We start from the raw sequence: 21,814 nt of genomic DNA, 5'->3' as shown, positions 1-21,814 counted from the left end.
TGGGCAGAGCCTCACCTCCTCCCCACGTGGGATGTGTGCTGCTGGGCCACGAGGGCTCAGAACAGGGCTCCTAGGGCTCAGTCCAGAGGCCCCCTTTTCTGTCCCCTCCCAGCCTGAGTGGCCCCATCACCTGGGAGCTCCTCCATGCTGTGCACAGGGCCAAAGTAATTCTTGAGAGCACTGTAGCTGTTGATGGCCACACTCAGGTAGAATTCGGGCATGAAGGCAAAGAGAGGACCTGTGCGGTCGCCATGCTCGATGGTCCGCAGGCAGACACGCAGCAGCCAGTAGATGTCCTGCATCTTCTCCTGTGGGAGGCACACAGGGTGTTGCTGGGCTGTTCACGGGAGGGGTCACAGGGGTGTGGCCCGGTCTGGAGATTAGGAAAGGCCTCCCAGGAACGTGACATGAGAACTGGATTCCAGGAAGTGGGAGCAGTGGCTCAGGTAGGAGCAATCAAGCACTGTACTGGGCAGGCAAGACAGGCCACCAGCCTGGATAGGGCAGCAGTACAACCCCGACCAGAATCCTGGGCTGCAATTTTTTAAGGTACAGAAGGTGTTAAGCGAGAGGGTGCAATGTGACCAGAAGCCTGTGTTGGAACACTGCCCAGAGCAGAAGGGGCTGCAGGGACAAGTGGGGACAAGGCAGTGAGGAAGCTACAGCCTTGGCTAGGCCCAAGACAGCAAAGGGACTGGATGGCCAGGCATGCGGATGCACCGATTGGCTGTGAGGGCAAGGGAATGGTCGCAACAAGAACAGGGCCCACATTTCTGTGCATGGTGGGAGCCTCCATGGAGGCTGGAAGTCCTGGGGGAGAAGCAGGCCTGGTGAAGGGCAGAGGGGATGTGGCTTAGGACATGTGGAGCATGAGGTGCCCAGCGATGCCCCCAAAGAGGTGGTGTTAAGGAGGCAGGTAGAAAATGGATCTGGAGCTCAGAGGAGAAGGTGGTGTGAAAGTCAAAGGCAGCGTGACTGCTGGTGGAACAGAGGCCACGGAAAGCAGACAAAACCTGCCAAGGGCCCAGTTCCCCACAGTATGGTTTCCAGATAGTCTATCCCACAAAAGGGGCCAAGAGGGGTCACCAACCAGAGTGAGGCCCTAGGCCCCAGTCCAGACCCATAGCACCACATCTCCTGGAGTGGAGCCGGAGCAGTTGCACTTTCCACCAGCTCTCTGATGTGCTCTCAAACCTGAGAGCCCGAGAAGATGTAAGCAAGAAGTCAGAGGGTGGGCCTGGGCCTGGGAGTACACACGGACAGGGAGGCCTACAGGAGCTGGCGTCACTGAAGGCCAGAGAAGACCGAGTCTGAGGAGAGGATGGCAATGGCACTGATGCGGCCAAGGGGGCCACTGTAATGGGAGAGGAGATGTGTTCACAAAGGGAGACGGGGGAGCTCAGTAGACACCTTGCAAGACTATTTCAGAAAAGTGGAGGAGCCTGATATGGGCAAAGAGTGAAGGGAAGATGAGGAAGCCAAGACACAGAGAAGGAAGGAGAGAGCGGCAGTGTAAGCAGATGTACAGTGAGGGAAAGGCATCACAGGATTTTTCCTTTACTAATGGGAGAAGCTGAATGAGCAGGAGGCAAGAGGGTAAGCATTGCAAATGTAGAAGAAAAAAAAGGCAGTTCAACATAATAAAGGCTGTATTATGAAAAGTCCATAGCTCACATCATACTCAATGGTGAAAGAACGACAGGCTTTCCCCTAAGATCAAGAACAAGACAAGGTGTCTGCTTTTGCCACTTCTGTTCAACATAGTATTGGGAGTTCTAGCCAGAATTAGGCCAGAAAAAGAAGTAAAAGTCATCTACGTTAGAAAGGAGGGAGTATGGGACTTCCCTGGTAGTCCGCTGGTTAAGACTCCACGCTCCCAATGCAGGGGGCCTGGGTTCGATCCCTGGTCAAGGAACTAGATCCCACATGCATGCCACAACTAAGAGTCTGCATGCTCCAACTAAAGATCCTACATGCCGCAATGAAGATCTTGCATGCGGCAACTAAGACCCGGCAGAGCCAAATAAATAAATAAATAAATAAATAAATTTTTAAAAAAGAAAGGAGAGAGTAAAGTTATCTGTTTGCAGATGACATGATCTTATATGTAGAAAACCCTAAAGATTCCACCAAAAAACTATTAGAATTAATAAACGAGTTCAGGAAATTTGCAGGATACAAAATCGACACACAAAAATCAATTGTGGGGCCTCCCTGGTGGCGCAAGTGGTTGAGAGTCCGCCTGCCGATGCAGGGGATGCGGGTTCGTGCCCCGGTCTGGGAGGATCCCATATGCCGCAGAGCGGCTGGGCCCGTGAGCCATGGCCGCTGAGCCTGCGCGTCCGGAGCCTGTGCTCCGCAACGGGGGAGGCCACAACAGTGAGAGGCCCGCATACCGCAAAAAAAAAAAAAAAAAAAAAAAATCAATTGTGTTTCTATACACAAGCAAGGAACAATCCAAAAAGGAAATCGAGAAAATAATTCTATTTACATTAGAATCAAAATTAATTAAACAGGGCCTCCCTGGTGGCGCAAGTGGTTGAGAGTCCGCCTGCCGATGCAGGGGATACGGGTTCGTGCCCCGGTCTGGGAGGATCCCATATGCCGCGGAGCGGCTGGGCCCGTGAGCCATGGCCGCTGAGCCTGCGCGTCCGGAGCCTGTGCTCCGCAACGGGGGAGGCCACAACAGTGGGAGGCCCGCATACCACAAAAAAAAAAAAAAAAAAAAAAAAAAAATTAATTAAACAGGTGTAAATTTAACCAAGGAAGTGAAACACTATAAACACTGAAAACTACGAAATGTCGCTCAAAGAAATTTTAAAAGGTACAAACAAATGGAAAGACATCCCATGTTCATGGACTGGAAGACTTAATATTGTCAGATGTCAATACCATCCAAAGCAATCTATAGTTTTAATGCAATTCCTATAAAAGTCCCAATGGATTTTTTTTTTCAGAAATAGAAAAAACTATTCTAAAATTCCTATCGAATCTCAAGGGACCCCAAATAGCCAAAACAATCTTGAAATAGAACAAAGCTGCAGATCTCACACTTCCTGATTGCAAAACTTATTGCAAAGCTACAATAATCAAAACAGTATGGTAGGGCTTCCCTGGTGGTGCAGTGGTTGAGAGTCCGCCTGCCAATGCAGGGGACATGGGTTCGAGTCCTGGTCCAGGAAGATCCCACATGCCGCCCACACGCAGCAACCAAGACCCAACGCAGTCAAAAATAATAAAATAAAATTTAAAAAAAACCAACAGTATGGTACTGGCATAAACATAGACATACAGACCAATGGAATAGAGAGCCCCCCATCCCCAAACCCTCACATATATGGTCAAATGATTTTTGACAAGGGTGCCAAAACCATTCAATGGGGAAAGGACAGTCTTTTCAATAAATGGTGCTGGGAACACTGGATATCCACATACAAAAGAATGAAGTTGGACCATTATCTCACATCATATATAAAAATTAACTTAAAATGGGTCACAGACCTAAACTTAAGAGGTAAAAACTCTTAGAAGAAAACATAGTGGAAAACCTTCACAACCTTGGATTTGATAATGATTTCTTGGATATCACAACAAAAGCACAGGCAAGAAAAGAAAAAAATTGATAAATTAGACTTCATCAAAATTAAAAAATGTGCAGCAAAGGACACAATCAAAAGACCAAATGGGAGAAAATATTTATAAATCATAATCTGCTAAAGGGTTGATACCCAGAATGTATAAAGAACTCCTACAAATCAAAAACAGAAAAACAATCTGATTTAAAAATGGGCAAAAGGACTGAATAGACATTTCACCAAAGAAGGATATACAAATGGACAATAATTACATGAAAAGATGCTCAACATCACTAATCACTAGGGAAATGCAAATCAAAACCACGATGAGATACCACTTCACACAGATTAGGATTACTATTAATAAAAAAAATTATGAGAAACAAGTGTGGGCAAGGATAGGCAGAAATCAGAACACTGTGCCCTGCTAGTGGGAATAGTGCAACCACTATGAAAAACAATATGGCAGTTTCTCAAAAAAATTAAAAATAGAATTACTATATGATCCAGCAATTTTGCTTCTGGGTATATACCCAAAAGAATTAAAAAACAGGATCTTGAAAAGGTATTTGCACACCCATGTTCGTAGCTGCATTATTCACAATAGCCAAAAGGTGGAAGCAACTCAAATGTCCATAGATAGATTAACGGATAAATAAAATGTGGTATATACACACAATGGAATATTATTCAGCCTTAAAAAGGAAAGAAATCCTGACACATGCTACAACATAGATGAACCATGAGACCATTATGCTAGGTGAAATAAGCCAGTGACAAAAATTCCACTTATATGAGGTACTAGAGTAGTCAAATTCACAGAGACAGAAAGCAGAACAGTGGTTGTCAGGGACTGAGGTGAAGGGGGGAATGGGAATTAGTGGATATAAGTTTCAGTTTGGGGAGATGAAAAGAGTTCTGGAGACTGGTTGCACAGCAGTAAATATACTTAACACTGCTGAACTATACATTTAAAATGATTAAGATGATAAGTTACATATTGTATTTTACCGCAACTTTTTAAAATGGTTAAGATGGTAAACTTTATGTTGTGTATATTTTATCACAATTTTAAAAGGTACAAAGATGGGAGGGTGAGGTTCCTAAGAAGACAGTGTGGGAGGGGGTGGCAAGATCGCCTAGGGAGGTGGACAGGCATGAAATCCTGGTGGTGGGATGACAGTGACCATCTTTGTGGGGCTGGAGCAAGGTGGTCTGTGGCAAGAGAGAACAGAGGGGTAAAAGGCAGAGGTGGTTTGGGTTGGGGAGGAGTCACCAGAAGAAAGAGCAGTAGAGACAGGGATACCAAGGGCCTTGATCACCCAGTGATGGGGGAGGGGCACGCCCAAGAAGGTGAACAGATGCCCTACATGGGCACCTAGGGAGCATCCCAAGGCACTCACTTGTGAAGGGGGAGATGCCAGGGCAGGTGGGGAGATAAAACAAGTGCAGCGGGTCCGGGGCCTGGGGTGGCGGGGGTCAAAATATGGTCTCTGAGGGAGTGCACCGTCTGTCCGTCTACCCTGGGAGGACAGGGACTCAGCTTTCTGGTTCACTACTGAGTGTCCGCAGTGTCAGGATGGCACCTGGCATCCTCCAGGCTCTGGGCATGTTAATAAATGAACGAGTGAGTGAATGAGTGAGAAGGGAACAAGCCAGTGGCCTCGAGTGGGAGGGGAGTCAGAGAGAAGCAGATGCAGATGCAGGGTGAGGCTTGGGAGAGGTCACAGAGCCCCTGACGTGCTGAGAGAGGAGAAGGGGCAGCGGAGAGTGGGAGGCAGGTAGAGACAGGCTGTTCCTTGAATGGAGGGTTATGAGCTGCGTGGGGAAGTGGGGTCTACAAATGGCATCTACTTAAGTTCATGGGGCATGAAAAGTTCAGGGGATGTGGCACTAGGTGGGAGGAGGGAGGATGAGGAGCGGGGAGGGGGCACGTGCGTGCCAGAGGCCCAGGAGGGCAGGGAGCACTGAGGGGCTGGCACAACCCTGCCCAATCAGTGACTAGTCCGGGGGCTTGGGGAGGGCAGCAGCTGCTGGCCTAGGCCACACCGCTCACCTGGGAGTAGACGGTGGCATGGACCCAGGCAAGACGGCGACTTAGGTGATCCAGCTTTTCTGAGAAAACCTTCTGGCTCTTCGTCAACTCTGCAAGGATGTCCTTCCTCTGCCAGCCAAGGAGAAGGGAGGAGAGGACAATCAGGACATGGCCCCGTGCCCAGACCCATGCAGCCTAGCAGGGGCCCCACTGGTGTCCAGGGCAGGCAAAGGGTTGGGCGGACGCAGCTCCACTCTTCAAAACCCTCCTCAGCCTCTGACCTGCTGGTGAGCCTGAGCAAGACAGGGCCTCAGCTGCCCCTCAGAATGTGGAAGTGAGACGCAGCTGAGGGCATGTGAGATGAGCCCCTGGCTGGGACACCCCAGAGACTCCATGCTAGAACTGCAGCTCCGGCAGCTGCTTTTGCCCTGGACAAGCACAGGGTTCTGTGGACAGGTGGGAGCCAGGGGCTGCCAGGGAAGCCCAGACTGGGCATTCTTGGCTCTGTTCCCCAGGCTAGAGAGCTACGGCAGAGGGGCTCCAGGGGAGGGAAGGAGGGAGGGAGGGAGGCCCTGCTTCCTGCTGACTCTGCAAGTGGCCGAGGAAGTACTCAGGGTCGAATCCATAATTGATGAGGAGAGTGGGTGTGCGTCAGCACTTAGTGGCCAGGGTGGGGGCACCCGGGCACAGGCCATGGCTGGCTGACGGGGCTCAGGCCGTGCCTAGCCCTGGTGCCAGCCCCACTCTCACTGACGTGGTCTGCCCGGGGTGGGGGTGGGGATGAGGAGAACTGCTGGGCAACCCCAGAGGCACGGCAGGACAGCAGCTTTCCCTCATGGGCTTCCCTGGGGACCCCCAGCGAGCAAGCTGCCCTCTTTAATGCCCCGCCCTCCCAAAGACCCACCTGCCCATCCACCTTACCTGCTTGGGGCACCGGCGGAGCTTGTCCTCTGTGTCTCTCAGAGCCATCGCGTACTCATTGACATCATCAGACACTCCCACCATCTAGAGTACCAGACACCACATCCAGGGTGACCCTTGGGCACCTCGCACAGGTTTCTCCACACCCAGTCTGGACCCCAGCCCTGACAAACCCTTAACCTTAGGCCCAGGACAGCCCCCTCCCACAGAAGTCAACCAGGTCAGACCCAAACGGCGCTGGCAGAAACTAGTCTTGCTGTGGCATATGCTAACGCGCACAGTCACGCCCAGGCGCCGCTGGAGACACGTGGGCACATGTGGGCGCACACACACATGCATCCAAACACACAGAACCACATAACATGCGCATGGACCAGTGGCGTGAGACCTTGCCCAGCTGCTGGTGAACGCTGAGATTATACATCATGATGGCACCGTCCAGGACTTCCAGCAGGGAGTTCTCGGTGAGGGGCTGCTCAGGCTCCTCGGGGGGCCGCCCCACCAGCAGGCCCTCATTCCACTGGCTACCCTCGACTAGGGAATAGGGAAGGACAGGGTCAGGGTCAGGGTCGGAGCCATTCCAGTTCTCTTCTAAGCCTATGGAGCCAGGATGGGCCTTATAGGAGGAGAAGGAGGCCCTCTCCCCCTGCCTGGGCCCAAGGAGGGACCTGCAGTGAGAACGTGTGGGCGGGGGCAGGGAAGGTCCTGCATTCCAGGATCTATTTCTGTAGCATCAATTTCCTGCCCTCAGAGTGCACTTCCCACACCCCTGAGATACTGCTAGGCCACAGGACCAGGAGGGAACGGGGTATATTTGGCTTTGCCCCGGGGGAGTGCTGTACAGGAGAGAAGGCTCCTTCAGCGCGCCCCGCCCGGTCCTGCCTGGCACCTACTGTCCTCACGGGTCCTCTGTTCCGCGCTCAGCGTGCGGACCTTCACTTTCTCTGAGGTGCTCAGAGGCCGCCGTGGGGTCATCAGGCTCACAGCTGCTGTGCTGAGGAAGCGGTTGGCTCGGCCCAGGGTTGGAGAACTGAGCCAGCTGGGCCGAGGCAGGGGCAGCGCGCCCCCCACGGCCAGGGCCTGCATGGGGCGCTGTGGTGGAGAGAGGAGGCCAGACGCCACTCAGCAATCTCAGGACCCGGGCCCACTTATGGCTCCCTTGATTTGTGAGGCTGGGGAATGGGACAGCGAGAGGGCTCCGGCTGGCTGGGCAGGAGGCCCCGCAGGGGCCCAGATACCACTGCGCCTGTGCCTCACCCTCCACCTGCTCCAACCCAGCCTTCACTCTGCATCCCAAGGCCCTGTGTCTCGTAGGGACTCAGCAGCAGGAGGCACGCCCCACCACACCTGTCAGTTCATGCCTCCACCTACAGCAAGGGAACCTGCCTGGGGACAAGCTCCTTGCCTGCATGGAGGGGGAGATGGCCCCGTGTGACACTCCTGCCCTTATGATAGAGGAACAGCCCAACACAAAGCCCCCTGCCTGCCCCTACCGCGGCACCTGGGCCGCAGCCGAGGCTGGCTCCTCATCCTCATCCAGGTCATCCATGGTGGCCGCCTGGAGCTCCAGTGGGTCGATCAGGATGTTGGCCTTGGAGGCAAGGTCATCTAGGAGGAATGACAAGAGGGCTCTCAGGCCAGTGGAGGGCAGAGGGGTCATAGGTGGAACCACTCAGGACAGTGAGAGGGCACCAGCTGGCTGGGCAGGAGGCCCTGCAGGGCCCCATTCACCACTGCACCTGTGCCTCACCCTCCACCTGCTCCAACCCAGCCTTCACTCTGCATCCCAAGGCCCTGTGTCTTGTAGGGCGAGTCGTGCTGAGTGAGGCAGAGGCTCTCCCCACCACGACCCCATCACTCCGTCTTTATCTGCATGACCTCACTCTCTCCAGGGCCCTACTTCTCTGACTGCTCCGTTGCTTTCTTCCTTGTCCTGCCCCACAAACAAAGGGAGATCCAGAGCTGCCGAGGGTCTCCTTGCCTCACTCTGCACACTCCCCAGGGGGTCCGGTCCTCACCGCAGGCTTGTCCCCACCTCTACGCTGACAGCTGGACACACCACCGCTGCCTCCTGCCCAGGCCTTCGTCCTGGCTGCATCACTGGGCACCTCAAACATACTAAACTGTCCTCTCCAGCAGCTCCTCTTCCTGATGGTGCCTCATCTCCACAGCCTCTGGCAAGAAGCCTGGGGTCGTCCTTGTTCCCTCCCCTTTACCCTCCCTGCCTCCTCTATTGCCTGGACAACTGGCTTCCTTGTCTCCTTTCTTGGCCCTTGCACTCCACCCTCCACACCGTAGCAGCTAGAGGGAGCCTCTTACAACGCAGACCACCCCCCAACCTCGCACCCTTGCTTCAGGACCTTCCAAAGCTACCACTGTCCCTGGAAGGAGCCTACAGCCACTTTGTGGCTCACAAAGCCCTCAGACTCTGCCCTTCAGACTCCCTGGCCTCATTTCCCATCACTCCCTGCCTCTCGTTTTCCTCTCTAGCATGCCAGCTGCTTTCCGTCTCCAGGCCATGCTGGGCCGTTGCTGGCATCCCTGCCACCGCTCACACTGTGCTCTCAGCCCTTTGCACTGGAGACATTTGTGCTCATCCTTGAAAGTAGTTCAGGCAACAAATGCGAGCCACCCCACCCGCCCCCGCGCCCCCCAACTCCCTCACCAAGATCCCATGGTTCCCTCCTCCAACAGCACACTGCCCCCTATTCCATCACAGGGCTCCCAGACCTCCTCTGCGGTGGATATGCAAGGGAAGGAAGGAATAGTTGGACGCAAGACCAGGGGCAGAGGAGGCCCATCAGCATCTCCCTGCAGAGCAGGTGGAGACTCGGGCGCCCTCTGGTGGGCACAGCGCAGCTCAGCACCCAAGGCCGAGCTGGCTCAGGAACCACCCCCCACCCGGCCCGGCTAACTGCCCAGCCCTGCGCGCACCTTTGAGGGTCTTCCGAAGGTGCGAGAGGAGGCCTCCAAGGCGCTGCAGGTCGAAGTAATCCACCTTGCCGTTATAGAAGACCTGGGGCGGGATGTAGGCCTCTGCGAGGAGTTGGGAGGCCGGGCCAGCAGTCAGAGCCCAGCAGGACCCCTGGCCTAGTCCACCTACATGACCAGGCTTCCCCTACCACCCCGCCCTCTACCATTTCAGGTCAGTTCCAGCAACGGCACAACTTGGGATGAAGGGGGCATTCTTGGCTGCTGGTCACCCAGGTGAGAATCAGAGAGGGCCCTGACCCAGCCCTATGGGAGATCCCCCAATGCAGGCTGCTTCCACTGACCCCTGGGGACTCCGTCCCACACAAACACAGGGCCCCCAGCACCTCAGAGCCCACCTAAGGCATCCCCGAGAAAGGACTGCACAGAGGGCTAGCGGGCAAGGACTGAGGAACAGGGCCCATAGAGGACAGGAACCCGGGGAACCATCAGAGCAAACACGGGCTCACCGTCCAAGTGCAAGGCCTCCGTGCCCAGTGGGTAGGACTCAATTAGGCAGGAGGCCTGGGACAGCTCCCCCCAGCCCTGCCCTCAGCCATCACTCCACACCAACATTAGGGGCTGCCCTGGGCCTGGCTCTGCCCAGCGTCTACAACTCGAGGCCCTGGCCACACTCACCCTCACTGAAGGTAGCGCATGGGTTCGAAGCCTTGTATTCGTCCCAGTAGTAACGCAGGGCCGAGATCAAGCGGTGTAAGAAGCAGACCATGTACTCGGGGGGGCAGAGCATGGGCATGTTCTGCAGGCACAGGTGTAAGACATGCATTTGTGCAGCCCGGAGGCCAGCCCACTCCTCATCCAAGGCCCTGCCCCAGGACCCTGGGCTGAGCAGAGAGGGTAGGGCAGCAGGCGGGGAGGAAATGCAGAAGTGTCAGAATTTCAGGTGCAAATGCTGCGACAAAGCCAGGGGGCCAGGGTGGGCTGGCCTGGGGATACCTACCCCCCGGCTGCTGGCATTCTCCTGCAGAAACTTTCGGAACTTGGTCAGGAAGATGTACCTAGAAGCTTCGCCCTTCAGGGGAACGAAAGCCGAGGCTGTGATGAGCTGAGGATCCTGGCCCCGGACCGGACTCAACTTAGCCTGCACCCTGCCACCAGAGCCTGAGCCTGCCCTGCCCTCTGGGTCTCCAGGCCCGGTCTGACACCCCTCCTGGCCAGGGACCCACACAGGGGTCTGGGAGTCACTTACCCCGTTGTCATCTTGATTGTTCAACAGCAGCTTCAGGATCTGGACCTGTAGTTCTTCCACCACTGGGGGTGGGGTGGGGAACAGAACAGCCTTCCTCAGGCAGGGCCTTGCCCTCAGGCTCCCGGGGACGGGCAGGGGGAGCAGGTTTGGACTGAGGCTCCACCACCAGGGATCCCCAAGTCCAACCTAAGCATGGTCACTACCAAGTGCCCCCAAGTACACAGGCACAGAAATCCTCCACCCCCTACCCAGTGCCTGAGGAACGGGGCTGACCTTCGATGCGCTTCTTGAGCCTTTGGCAGCCCCGTTCATAGGCACGCCGCCGGAGTCGCTCCTCGGAGGTTTCGTCCTTCACCTCCTTACTCTCTTTGCCCTGGGCAGGGGCGGGGCAGGGGAGGGGGGTGAAAGATGGCAAGACTCACCCTGGTCTACTTCAGACAAAAGACCCCTACTCCCACCCCCAGCCCAGGAAGGGGCCTCGCGTGCCAAGTACAGGTGGCTCGGACACCCCGGGTCAGCCCTCACTGTGACCACCGCCCACCCAAGTCAGGGCTGCCCACCTCCCTGCTGGAGCGGTGGGGCCACCAGGTGGTGGGGATGAGCTCCTGTAGGCCAGCCTCCTCCACACGCAGGGGGCTCTTGATGTAAAAGAAGACAACGGACCGGAGCACGTCGAAGCTGGTGGTCGTTAAGGCAGAGCTCCGCTCACCACAGGGTGCCCCGTACACCCTTATGAGCCCTCCCGAAACTTGCCCACCTCCAGATATGCCCACCACAGCTCTCCCAGTCCTCAGGGTGCCATCGCCGCTGTGTGCCCGTCACCACTGACCGTGAGCCCAGAGAAACAGCTTGTGGCTGTCAAACCCACCAAGCCCAATTCCAAGCAAGGGCACGATGAAGACTTGTCACAGGAACAGATGACGGTAGGACAGCTGGAGAGAGGGCCTGGCAGCCTCTCTATTTGTTTCTGCCTCCTAGAGGCTGAGGACCCCACAGAGAGAAGACAGCTACTAGCACAGGCTTCCCAGCCAGGGGCCCAAAGCTATGCTCCCTCTCCTATACCTGCAGGTCTCAACATTATAGGGAAACAGGAGGAGCTGACTCCTTCGAGAAGATCTCGTAGGAACCCCCGCCACGGAGCACAGATAGAAGTGCAGTGCTTTGGCTGAAGAGGGCAGGCGCTGATGGCTCCCCCCCGCCCCCCGCCCTCCACCTCTGGGTGGCCCAAGAGCCTGCAGGCATCTGGAAATCCCTGCTCAGGCCAGCCAGCCAGCCTGGATCCTTTGCTCTACCCTCCCTGCTCTGTAGAGAAAGCGCTGGGAAGGCTGGGTCCTGGAACAAGGACTCACACATTGGGTGGCTCTGGTCTTCCTGAGCCTCTGTGGGGAACCCTGGGCAGAGGCACACCACCCTCCCTGGCTTCTGCTGACCCCAGAGGGCACCACATGTCTGGCCTGCCTAGTAGCAAGGAGAGGATACAGGACGTGGCTAAGCAGAAACTTGCGGGACTTCTCGTGACTGAGGATGGCAATGGTGAGCCGCAGGTAGCGGATCTGTGGGGAGAGGGTGCTCAGAGTGGGCAGGTGAGGCCCAGGGGGCTCAGGGCCAGGGCAGGAGCTCCTACCTGCAGGCCCAGGTCAGGGACGATGGGCGAGAACCGGTACAGCCGCAACAGGGACATCATCAACTGCTTGAGGCAATCTTGCACCTCATAGTCCTGGAAGAGGGAGGTGAGGTTGCACAGCTACCCGCTGAGGGCAGGGCCCGGGACAGCCATCTGTGCGGCCTTCTCCAACACCCTCCCTGTACGTCCCCTGACTCAGTGGAGCCTGACATCCTGGCCTGAGGCCTGAGATCCAGCACCTCACCTCCATGAAGAGCCACAGGAGATCCAGGACCTGGTGCACCACAGACTGCGCCTGTGCGGGGGTGCCCGCCTCCACGACGCCCAGCAGGAAGCTCATGAGCACGGCCTCCACCAGGTACACCTTGCGCTGCACCAAGGGCGGGTGCCAGTGAGGTGGCAGCCTCCTGCCCCACTCAGGGCCCCCCTGCCCTGGCACGTGGCCAAGGCCACAGATGGACTCTTGGTCCCCGTCAAGCAACCCCAAGTCATGGATGAGCCCTTCTGGGGTCTGATGGAGACACAGGAAATGCTGCTACCCAACAACCTCTGCACGTGCCATTCCCTTGGCCTGTGATGTCACCACCCCTCGATCTTCTTTCTAGGAAGCCCCCTGATACCCTCAGCTGGAAGTGTCTCCTCCTCACCCAGTGACATCCTTGGGGTCTAAGGGCTCTGGTCGCAGGGGCCCCTGACTGGTGATGCTGCTGGACCTCATGCACCTCAGCATCCCAGCCCTCAGCAGGGGTGTTTCTACCATGGCCCACCTCTCCCCTCCCTAATGTCCCCTCACCAGGAGCGGTGCGAAGCGATGGAAGATGTGAGCCAGTGTGAGGAGGACGGTGGGCTGGCCCTGCAACTGCCACTCAGAGCTTTCCTTCTCCACCAGCCGCCCTTGCTGTGTGGGCGGGGAGGAAGGGACTGTGAGGGGCAGAGGGCTGTAGAAAGCCCCCAGCATACCCAGCCCAGACGCTGGCTCACCACGGGGTCCAGCTCCACGCTCAGCACTGACTGGAAGCAGCCCAGCAACTCCTGTGCGCGAACCAGGTCGGCGCTTGGTGGGTCCTGCAGGGGCCGGTAGCCCACCACTGGGTAGGTGCCACAGAGTTAAGCCAGCAACACCTGATCTGTGGCTCAGAATACCCACCCCCTCCCACTGAGACCCCTGCAGAAGGGCCTGGGCTCCAGGGCGGGGCTGAGAGGCCAGACTGCCTGGTTTGCATCACAACCCTCCCGTTTCTCTGTGAAGCAAAAGTTCTCTTGCCACTTCATGCTCTTCACCTGTTCAGTGGAGACAGCACCCACCTAACAAGGCTGCTGCAAGCATCGTCCTCGGCACCACCTAAGCTGTACCCTACTCACTCTTCGCGGCAGCAGGGCCTGCCACCAGCCCGCAGAGCTCCTGGAGCAGGGAGACCCCCATCCTGGCTTCCTCAAGAGCATCCAAGCAGCCCACAGCCTTCTTCACAAAAGGATATCGCAGGGGACGGCTGCCGAAGTTGAAGGCCACAGACTCCTTGAAGGAGAGGCTGATGGCTGGGAAGTAGGCCATGCCCAGGCCCCTGGATAAGTTCTCAAAGGCAGTGCCCAGAGACACACCATTCCTGGAGCAGAAGGGAGGGTCCGTGAGCCAGTGCTAAGGATGTGGCTGAAATGGGCCAGTGAGCAGGCCTCTGTGGGGGCTGCCCACCCTCAGGCTACCAAAGCCAGCCTGGCCCCTTACAGGGCCTGGAACACGAGGGCAGCCTGGGGATGCCCCAGAGGCCAGGCCTGTGAATAGAGGCAGGAGACTCACAGGCAGAAGGACAGCGTGCCTTCGTCCAGGTCGATCAGGCAGCTCACAATGTCCCCCGCTGCCCACGCCTGCCAGGGGAGGAAGCCTTACAGATGTGCAGAAGCCCAGCAGCCTGCCCACTCTGCCCTCTCCAGCTGTGCCTCCACTGCCACCCAGGGGAGACTGGCCACAAGGACAGAGGACCTCAGTCCCTGTCCTCCCCCTGGTGCCCTACATTCCTTCACCGCTGGCCAGTGGCCCCCACCAAGCTGTGGGGATGGACACGGGCCAGTTGGGCTGCAGGGGGCCCGGGCCTCACCTTCCCATAGTTCGTCGTGGTCACGTTCCACTTGCGCACTCGGTTGCCGTCGTAGGCATAGGAGTTGTGTGTATCTCCAACCCCCTCCTAGGGAGGAACTGTCTGTGAGGTCTGGGGGAGGTGGGGAGGGGCAGGGCCAGAGCCCACCAGCCACCAGCCTTGGACCCACATGGCTCTGCAGAATGGGGCTGATGCTCTGAGGGAAGGAGTGAGGGCTGTTTTGGGGCTGGATTGCCCTGGGATGGGGTGGGACACATTCCTCCTCCAGAGGGCAGTCCAGATTAGGGTGCTGAGCGGACCCTATGTGGGCTGGGGGGTTGCCTGAGCCCTGATGAGTCCTGCTGCCAGAGAAGGTCTCCCTGGGAGGGGTCCCTCTCCCACATGTACCTCCTGATTGAAGCGGCAGTTGATTGTGCACCAGCCAATCTGCATGAGCCCCTGGGAGGAGATGAGCACCTCGTAGACCCATTTTCCTGGAAAAAGTCACGTCAAACCCAGCAGGGAAACAAAGACTGCCTCCTGCCTCTGGCCCGGGCCCTCAAACTTCCTCCCAACTCCCTGGGCCACAGCAGAGCGTGGTCTCACCTTTGTACACGCATGTGGTAGAGCGGATAGTACCAAAGTTGCTGTGTCCAATCACCTGGGTGGAGAGCAGGGGTGGTGAACCTCCTCCCGGGCATACGGGGTGCCACACTCCAAGGTAGAACGACCCCACTCCCACTCAGCTCGCCTTGGTGGCGACACCTGTCGTGGCCAACACTGTACTGTGCCTGAACAGGGTGGAAGGGCCTAGATCCATGTCAGGAGGGATTCTGGGCTGGGAGCACGATAGGAGGGGCTCATGGCTATGCCGGGAAGACCTCGGGGCTGGGGTCACACCAAGAGGGTTTCGGGGCTATGTCAGGAGGGTTTGGGGGCTGGGGACTCAATAGTCCAATCAGGAGGGGTTTGTGGCTGCAGCTCCATCAAGAAAGGTCGAGACCAGGGCCACATCAGGAGGAGCTTGGGGCTGTGTCAGGAGGGGCGTGGATCTGGGACCCCACGCCTTGCCCTCGCTCACCCCCAAGAGGTCATCATCCACCAGAAGAAGCCCTTCGAAGCCACCCGTGTGGTCCAGGACCACAGTGGACGGGCCAAGCCGCCCTTCAACCTGTCCTGGAAAGGAGAGAAGGGGTGTGGGGTTGGGCCGGGCACAGGGCCTGACAGATGCAGAGAGGGTACTGAGCCCCCCAGGCCCAGCCCCGGCCCCCAGTCCCATTCCTGAGGCTGTCACCGACCCTGGCTCTCCTCCTCCTCCTCCGCCTCCTCGTCCACATGTAACAACTGGTCCAGATGCTCTGGCAGGTTCTGGAAGTTCAGGAGTTTCCTGGGGAGAGTGAGAGGCTGCGAGGGGCCCAAAAGTCCTTGAAACCAGCCAGATGATGCTAAATCCCTCTCCCAGTCCCTTTCTCCTGAGCTTAGGAGGGTGGCTGCCCAGACTCCAGAAAAAGGGCTGTGCCAGTCCCAGATTCTGGCATGCTGGGGGTCAGAAGACTGGATTATCCACTAAATTTGGTGAACCTCAAGACTGCTTAAAAAAAAAAAAAAAGAAGAAGGAAGAACTCTTTCTAAGCCTTAATCCTCTCATCTGTATAAATGGAACAAGAGCTGTATCTCAGAGATGCTGTGAGGCTAGGAATAATGCGCCCTCCGTAGCCCATAACCTCCCCACTCTTGGAGGTGGCTTGTTGATTATGCCTGGGCAAGGAAGGCTGGGAGAACTGCTGATCCCCAAGATGGGCAGTACCAAGATCAGCTAATCCAGTCCTTGACCCCAGGTCTGTGGTCCCAGCCAGGGAAGCCTGTGTGTGTGTGTTGAATGAGACATGTCCTGGGAGGATGAAGGGCTCAGGCCTCTTAGCTTCTGGCTGGCTCTGTCCTGGACCCACCTGTAGAGGAGAGCTGAGCACACAGCCTGCCTATCTGCCAGCTGCCCCAGCCAAAGGGCCGAGGAAAATCTGTCTGAGTGGCCCCTCATCCTCCCAACACACATGCCCAGAGGAGAAAGAGCTCTAACACTGGCCAGCTAGGTCCTGAGTTCAGTTGCTAAGAATAGCAGGGAATGAGGTGGTGCTAACTAGCAGGGCTCAAAGAGCAGAGGCCTGACGCCCATCTGGATCCAGCCCACAGACTGCTGGCACCTGCTCTTCTAACTCTAATCCCAGTTCCCACCCCACTCATCCCCCTAGAGAGTAGGCTCTGAAAGGGCACGTAGATGGGCCAAAGCACTGACTTTCTGGCAAGGTAGCTTCAACCCAGGCCCAGGGGCCACGTGTTCCCACACTGTGAGCTACAACTGACCTTGAGCTACAGGAGGTGGAGATTTATGAAGCCTCCTCCCTACTCCTACTGAGCCCCAGGCCAAGGCGAGGAGGCAGCCGTGCAATGGGGTGCCTCGCCAGTAACATGGAAGGCTGTAGCCAACCTTGTCTCTCAACACCCCAATGCGCCCAGAGATCAAGCAGGCTTCCGCAACAGCATTTCTTACAGGCCCACACCTCGGAGGGCTGCTCTAGTCCTGTGCCTGCTCTTAAGAGCAGCTTCGGGTGGCCAACCTGACACTCAGCCTCAGTGAACGCCTGCAACGTTGCCCATTTGGCCAAGCCCAGCACTTGCTTACCCTTTCTGGATTGCCCAGGTCCCAGCCCAGAGTTCTGCATCCACACAACCACTGACTAACGGCTCTGCCACCTGCTCTCCCTCCTGGCAGCCACGGCACCAGTGGCAGCAGGATCATTTCTGGTATCACATGAGGTAGGGATCCGGTGGCCCTGGGAACAGGCCAGGGCTGGGGTTGGGGTGGGGGTGGGCAGCAGCCCTCCACAAGTAGAAACCCTTTGGTCACCACAGCTGCTTAAATGGAACAGGCAACGATGCTGCCCTTTGGGTCTGCCCAGCGAGCAGAGGCTGTGAAAGACAGAATAGCCCTGGCTGGCAAGGGGGCTGAGACATGGGGACACCCATGCCTCACTGCAGGGAGAAAGAATGTACAGACCAGGACTTCCCAGGTGGCGCAGTAGTTAAGGATCCACCTGCCAATGCAGGGGACACAGGTTCGAGCCCTGGTCTGGGAAGATCCCACATGCCGCGGAGCAACGAAGCCCGTGCACCACAACTACTGAGCCCGCGAACCACAACTACTGAAGCCCACACACCTAGAGCCCGTGCTCCGCAACAAGAGAAGCCACCGCAATGAGAAACCCACGCACCACAACAGAGAGTAGCCCCCGCTCACCACAACTAGAGAAAGCCCGCGCACAGTCACAAAGACCCAATGCAGCCAAGAATAAATAAATAAATAATGAATTTTTAAAAATAAATGTATTAAAAAAAAAAAGAATGTACAGAAGGCTTTGAAGAAGAAATTCAGCAACAGTCCTAAGAGTGATTGCAATTTAAATACTCTAGCCTTGTGATTCCAACCCTGGGCGTCTATGCAGCACTGTTTACAAAAACAAAAGCCCCTCTAAACTAGGGCAGTGATCAGGCAGATTCCTGGACCTAAAAGATGCCCACCAAGATCAATCCGTAGTGTAGAAAAACATTCAGGGATAACATCAGGGATGACAAAAATAGGATTTAAACTCCCATACACTTTTGGAGGTGAGGGATATGTTCATGGCACTGCTGGTTTCACGGGTTATCCATGTTAAAATTTACTAGATTGTATGTTTTAAATACATGTAGCTTACTGTATGTTAATTATTCCTCAATAACTTTAAAAAAACTGACAGTGACAAAAATCTAGAAAAAATTTTCCACACAGCATAACCCAAACTACATACATCGTGAGGTAAAGAAAACAAAAAGGAATCACACTCAAATGGTTATATGAGAATAAGAAGATGACGGTTGCTTTTTCTTTTTCTATGTAAGTTTCTGCTAAAGCACACTCGTAACTTTTTTTTTTTTTTTTTTTTTTTTTTGCCATGTCAAGTGGCTTACGGAATTTTAGTTCCCCGACCAGGGATTGAACCCGGGCCCTCAGCAGTGAGAGTGCAGAGTCCTAACCACTGGACCACCAGGGAATTCCCCACTTGTAGTTTTTTTTTTTTTTTTTTTTTGCGGTATGCGGGCCTCTCACTGCTGTGGCCTCTCCCGTTGCGGAGCACAGGCTCCGGAAGCGCAAGCTCAGCGGCCATGGCTCACACGCCCAGCCGCTCCGCAGCATGTGGGATCCTCCCGGACCGGGGCACGAACCCGTGTCCCCTGCATCGGCAGGCGGACTCTCAACCACTGCGCCACGAGGGAAGCCCCCCCACTTGTAGTTTTGATATGAGCTAAACTTAAATACATTAAATTTGCAAGGAATAAAGGGCTGGTGGCGTCTGTGCTTTACAGATCAAGCAGAGGCTACAGAGGGCCAGGGTGTGACAGAGGTGAGGGCAGGTGCACACGGACCAGATGCTGAGTGTAAAGTAGGTGCGAAGTGCCATGCTGAGTGCACACCATGCCCCTGACCTCCACTATACTCTCAGAAGGAAGGTACTAGCACTGCCAGGGGAAAGGAAGAGGCGGAGTCCAGAAGGCAGACTCTCTGGCCACAGGTCTCACAGCCAGGAGTGGCAGAGCAAGAACAGAACCCAAGCCAGCCTACCCAGAGCCCCAGCCTCCTTCCCCACAATGCAGTCTCCAGCCTCTGGTCTGGTCCCACAGAGTAAGGAAGGGAGATCCACCTGGCCATACCTGCTGGTGGCTGCCGTGGGTGCACGATCAGTAGAGGAAAAGATGCGGTGCAGGTAGTCGTCCAGTAGCTTCTCGTGCACGATGCCTGTGCCACAGGTCAGAAGGGAGAGAAGGGACACATGGTCAGTGTGGCTCCCAGCCCCTCCTGGCCACAGAGGCTCCTGGTCCTAGGCCAGCCACAGGAGTCAGAGGAGCAGTCACGGTGGGTGCCCTGCTCCATGGCTGCTAGTGGAGAAGAGCTGACTCACAGGTACAGGGGGTGCAGGAAGGCCTGAGGCTCAATGCACCTGGGACTTTGCTGCCTCTCTCTCTTCCTCCTTCTTCCCTCAGCACTAGGAGCCTCATCCCAGCCCTTCCAACCCTTACCTGTGACCCTAGATTTCTCAGTATCTGAGGTCAGCCTGTAGCTCTTTCGGGAGAAAGCCATGCCGGCCCCCTTGGACGCCATCTTTCATCTCTTGTGGGCAGCCAGTGGTCCTGGGGGCTGAAGCAGAGGCAGAGCCTGTGTATTCGAAGCCAGCCAAGGGCCCCCATATTGACCTCAATCCTGCGGTGTCAGGAAGGCTTGGGAGCAGGTGAAGCCACTGCATGCACACTCACACACACATCAACCCAGGGGCTTCCAGCTTCCTACAAGGGAGGTGGCGGGGGGAGGGGGTCTGGGGCCATGTGACAGGGCCCCACCATGTCCCAGTGCTCACACAGGGCCCAACAGAGAGCAGGTGCCAGATATATGTTTGTTAAACTAAACCAAATGCTTCTGCCAAGTGTGAAATCAGACCCAAGGGTCCAAAGTGAGGTGGCCCAGGAGCAGAGCCCCTGTATCCTTCTCGGTTGTAAGCCACACTGGGTCCACATCTGGAAGACAGAACCCTACATCAAGTACAGTCCACCATCCAAGGCTTTGGTGCCATCTCCAGCTACAAGTCCTGCTTACATCCAAGGCCAGGATCCTCTTCCTCAGTTCCAGGATCCTCCCTTCTCTATTCCAAAGGCCTGCTAGCTTTCTTGCCCCCAGTCACACACACAGCCTCCTACCCCATCAGAGCACCACCCTTGCCCTCCTCACAGGCCCCAGTGTCCCCACTGCTGTCTGTCCCTCACATACCATGGTGTTGCTACAGCTGCTTCAGAAGCTGCACTAAGTCCCTGGTGCCTGGTTCACTGATCTAGAGCTGTGCTGTCCAACACAGCAGCTACTAGCCACACACGGGTATTTAAATTTCAATTAAAATTAAAAAGTCAATTTCTCAATTATATTAGTCACATTTCAAGGATTCAGTGGCCCTATGTGGCTAATGGTTACTGGACTAGACTCCGAAAATAAAGAACATTCCCATCCTCACATAAAGTTCTATTAGTCAGTGCTGGTCTAGAGGCTGGCCCTCCAGCACTGCCTTAGACAGAACTTTCTCTTATCTCACCCCAAACAGGTCCTCTGCTCCCGCCACACACTCTTGCCCACTCCCAGGCGGCACCACGCCTGCCCCTCAGAAAGGTGACTCCCCGCCCTGCCGCCCACCACCAGCCCTCTCACACCAGAGCAGGTGCAGGACAGATTAGACGCTGTCACTCAACTGATGAGCAAACCTTCCAGACATCCACTCCGGGTGTCAGGTGCTGAGGACCCAGGTGAGAGGCGGTGCTTGACTTTTCTCGGGGGCTCCCTGCCACGTCGATCCTGTTCAGCCCCGCCGAGAGTTCAAGGCTTGTAAACGAACCGACCCCATCTCGGATCCCAAGGACGCGAGGGCAGCGCTTGTTTCCCCCAGTCGCCTCTGCCCGGCCCCAAGCTCCGGAGGATCCTCCAGGCCAGCTCCGGCCCGGAGTCTGGCACCCCTCGCTGCGACCCCTCGCGCGGCGAGCGCCCTCACACTAGACGGGCTGGGACCGCAAGGGGAGCCGCGGGCACCCGCCCCTCTCGGAGCCCCGCCGCCCCTCACACTCACCCCCAGCCTCGGCCGCCGCGTCCGGGCTCACAACATCCGCCCAGCTCTCAGCTACGGCGCCTGTCCAGGGCCAAACCGCGCGGCCGCCGCGCACGCGCATCGACCCGTGCCCGACCTCCGCCAGGGGGCCCCCTCCACAGCCTCCAGCGTGGGGGGGGGGGCTCCCTACGCGGCCTACAGCCGGGACGTTCCCGACCCCCTCCTCGCCCCACTGCCCCACTGCCTCCGACCCCCGCCTGCGCAGGAGGAGCTCCTGGCCCAGCCATGTCGTAACGCTGTGTCCTGGGAGAGACCTTGGCCACCTATCTCAACTCCTACCCGTACTTGGAGGTCCGGCCCACAGGTCCCCTAGGATGTCTGAAAGGCCGTTCCTCCCAGGGTCCCCGCCACCTGTCACCCTCACCTCCATTCAGGCCAGAAGGGTGGCCTCACTCACCTTCCCTGGGATGGCACCTCTGGCGGGGCGAGGGAGACTCTCTGGGCTCTGCTGACGGGGGCGTGGGCAGACCTGCCTCCAGCTGGGGCCGATAAGACAGCAAAAGGGGCAGGCTGCTTGAGGCTGGGGCAGGGAATGTTCTCCACTTTACAGGGGAAAGCTGACGCTCAGAAAAGTTTAATATCACCACCGGGCTGGAACCTAGGCCTCTGGCAGCAACCATGTCCACACTGCCCTTCCCTTTCAAGCAGCCTAGGGTGCGGGGAGGGGGAGGGG

General features: G+C 56.6%; 1 protein-coding gene and 1 non-coding gene across 8 annotated transcripts in view; both read right to left on the bottom strand.

Moving 5' to 3' along the window:
* RNF123 (ring finger protein 123) overlaps positions 1 to 21,814 on the bottom strand; it is a 32,229-nt gene that overhangs the window by 8,443 nt on the left and 1,972 nt on the right. Inside the window, exons 1-28 of one of the 7 annotated variants that reach the window (XM_060110650.1) lie at positions 21,103 to 21,163; positions 20,693 to 20,834; positions 19,520 to 19,637; positions 19,154 to 19,238; positions 15,706 to 15,794; positions 15,489 to 15,583; positions 15,014 to 15,068; positions 14,816 to 14,901; positions 14,429 to 14,515; positions 14,131 to 14,198; positions 13,814 to 13,939; positions 13,317 to 13,431; positions 13,129 to 13,233; positions 12,580 to 12,705; positions 12,336 to 12,428; positions 12,191 to 12,264; positions 11,272 to 11,389; positions 10,985 to 11,084; positions 10,712 to 10,773; positions 10,463 to 10,534; positions 10,141 to 10,261; positions 9,466 to 9,567; positions 8,033 to 8,139; positions 7,425 to 7,623; positions 6,920 to 7,065; positions 6,532 to 6,615; positions 5,632 to 5,739; positions 131 to 308 (exon numbers count right to left, since the gene is read on the bottom strand). In XM_060110650.1, the coding sequence (XP_059966633.1) occupies positions 131 to 308; positions 5,632 to 5,739; positions 6,532 to 6,615; positions 6,920 to 7,065; positions 7,425 to 7,623; positions 8,033 to 8,139; positions 9,466 to 9,567; positions 10,141 to 10,261; positions 10,463 to 10,534; positions 10,712 to 10,773; positions 10,985 to 11,084; positions 11,272 to 11,389; positions 12,191 to 12,264; positions 12,336 to 12,428; positions 12,580 to 12,705; positions 13,129 to 13,233; positions 13,317 to 13,431; positions 13,814 to 13,939; positions 14,131 to 14,198; positions 14,429 to 14,515; positions 14,816 to 14,901; positions 15,014 to 15,068; positions 15,489 to 15,583; positions 15,706 to 15,794; positions 19,154 to 19,238; positions 19,520 to 19,601 (2,683 nt within the window). In that variant the 5' untranslated portion in view covers positions 19,602 to 19,637; positions 20,693 to 20,834; positions 21,103 to 21,163. Of the gene's footprint in view, positions 1 to 130; positions 309 to 5,631; positions 5,740 to 6,531; positions 6,616 to 6,919; positions 7,066 to 7,424; positions 7,624 to 8,032; positions 8,140 to 9,465; positions 9,568 to 10,140; positions 10,262 to 10,462; positions 10,535 to 10,711; positions 10,774 to 10,984; positions 11,085 to 11,271; positions 11,390 to 12,190; positions 12,265 to 12,335; positions 12,429 to 12,579; positions 12,706 to 13,128; positions 13,234 to 13,316; positions 13,432 to 13,813; positions 13,940 to 14,130; positions 14,199 to 14,428; positions 14,516 to 14,815; positions 14,902 to 15,013; positions 15,069 to 15,488; positions 15,584 to 15,705; positions 15,795 to 19,153; positions 19,239 to 19,519; positions 19,638 to 20,692; positions 21,070 to 21,102; positions 21,166 to 21,538; positions 21,621 to 21,814 lie in introns of those variants that run through there. The other 6 variants (XM_060110653.1, XM_060110652.1, XM_060110656.1 and 3 more) reach the window with 6 other exon arrangements.
* On the bottom strand, positions 18,423 to 18,495 carry TRNAE-CUC (transfer RNA glutamic acid (anticodon CUC)). The gene has a single exon. It is a non-coding gene; the product is annotated as a tRNA-Glu (tRNA).

The sequence above is a fragment of the Mesoplodon densirostris genome, chromosome 10 (assembly GCF_025265405.1).
Source record: "Mesoplodon densirostris isolate mMesDen1 chromosome 10, mMesDen1 primary haplotype, whole genome shotgun sequence".
Classification (NCBI taxonomy): Eukaryota; Metazoa; Chordata; class Mammalia; order Artiodactyla; family Ziphiidae; genus Mesoplodon; species Mesoplodon densirostris.
Note: the sequence above shows the minus strand (reverse complement) of the source record. Positions and strands in the feature narration are given on the sequence as shown.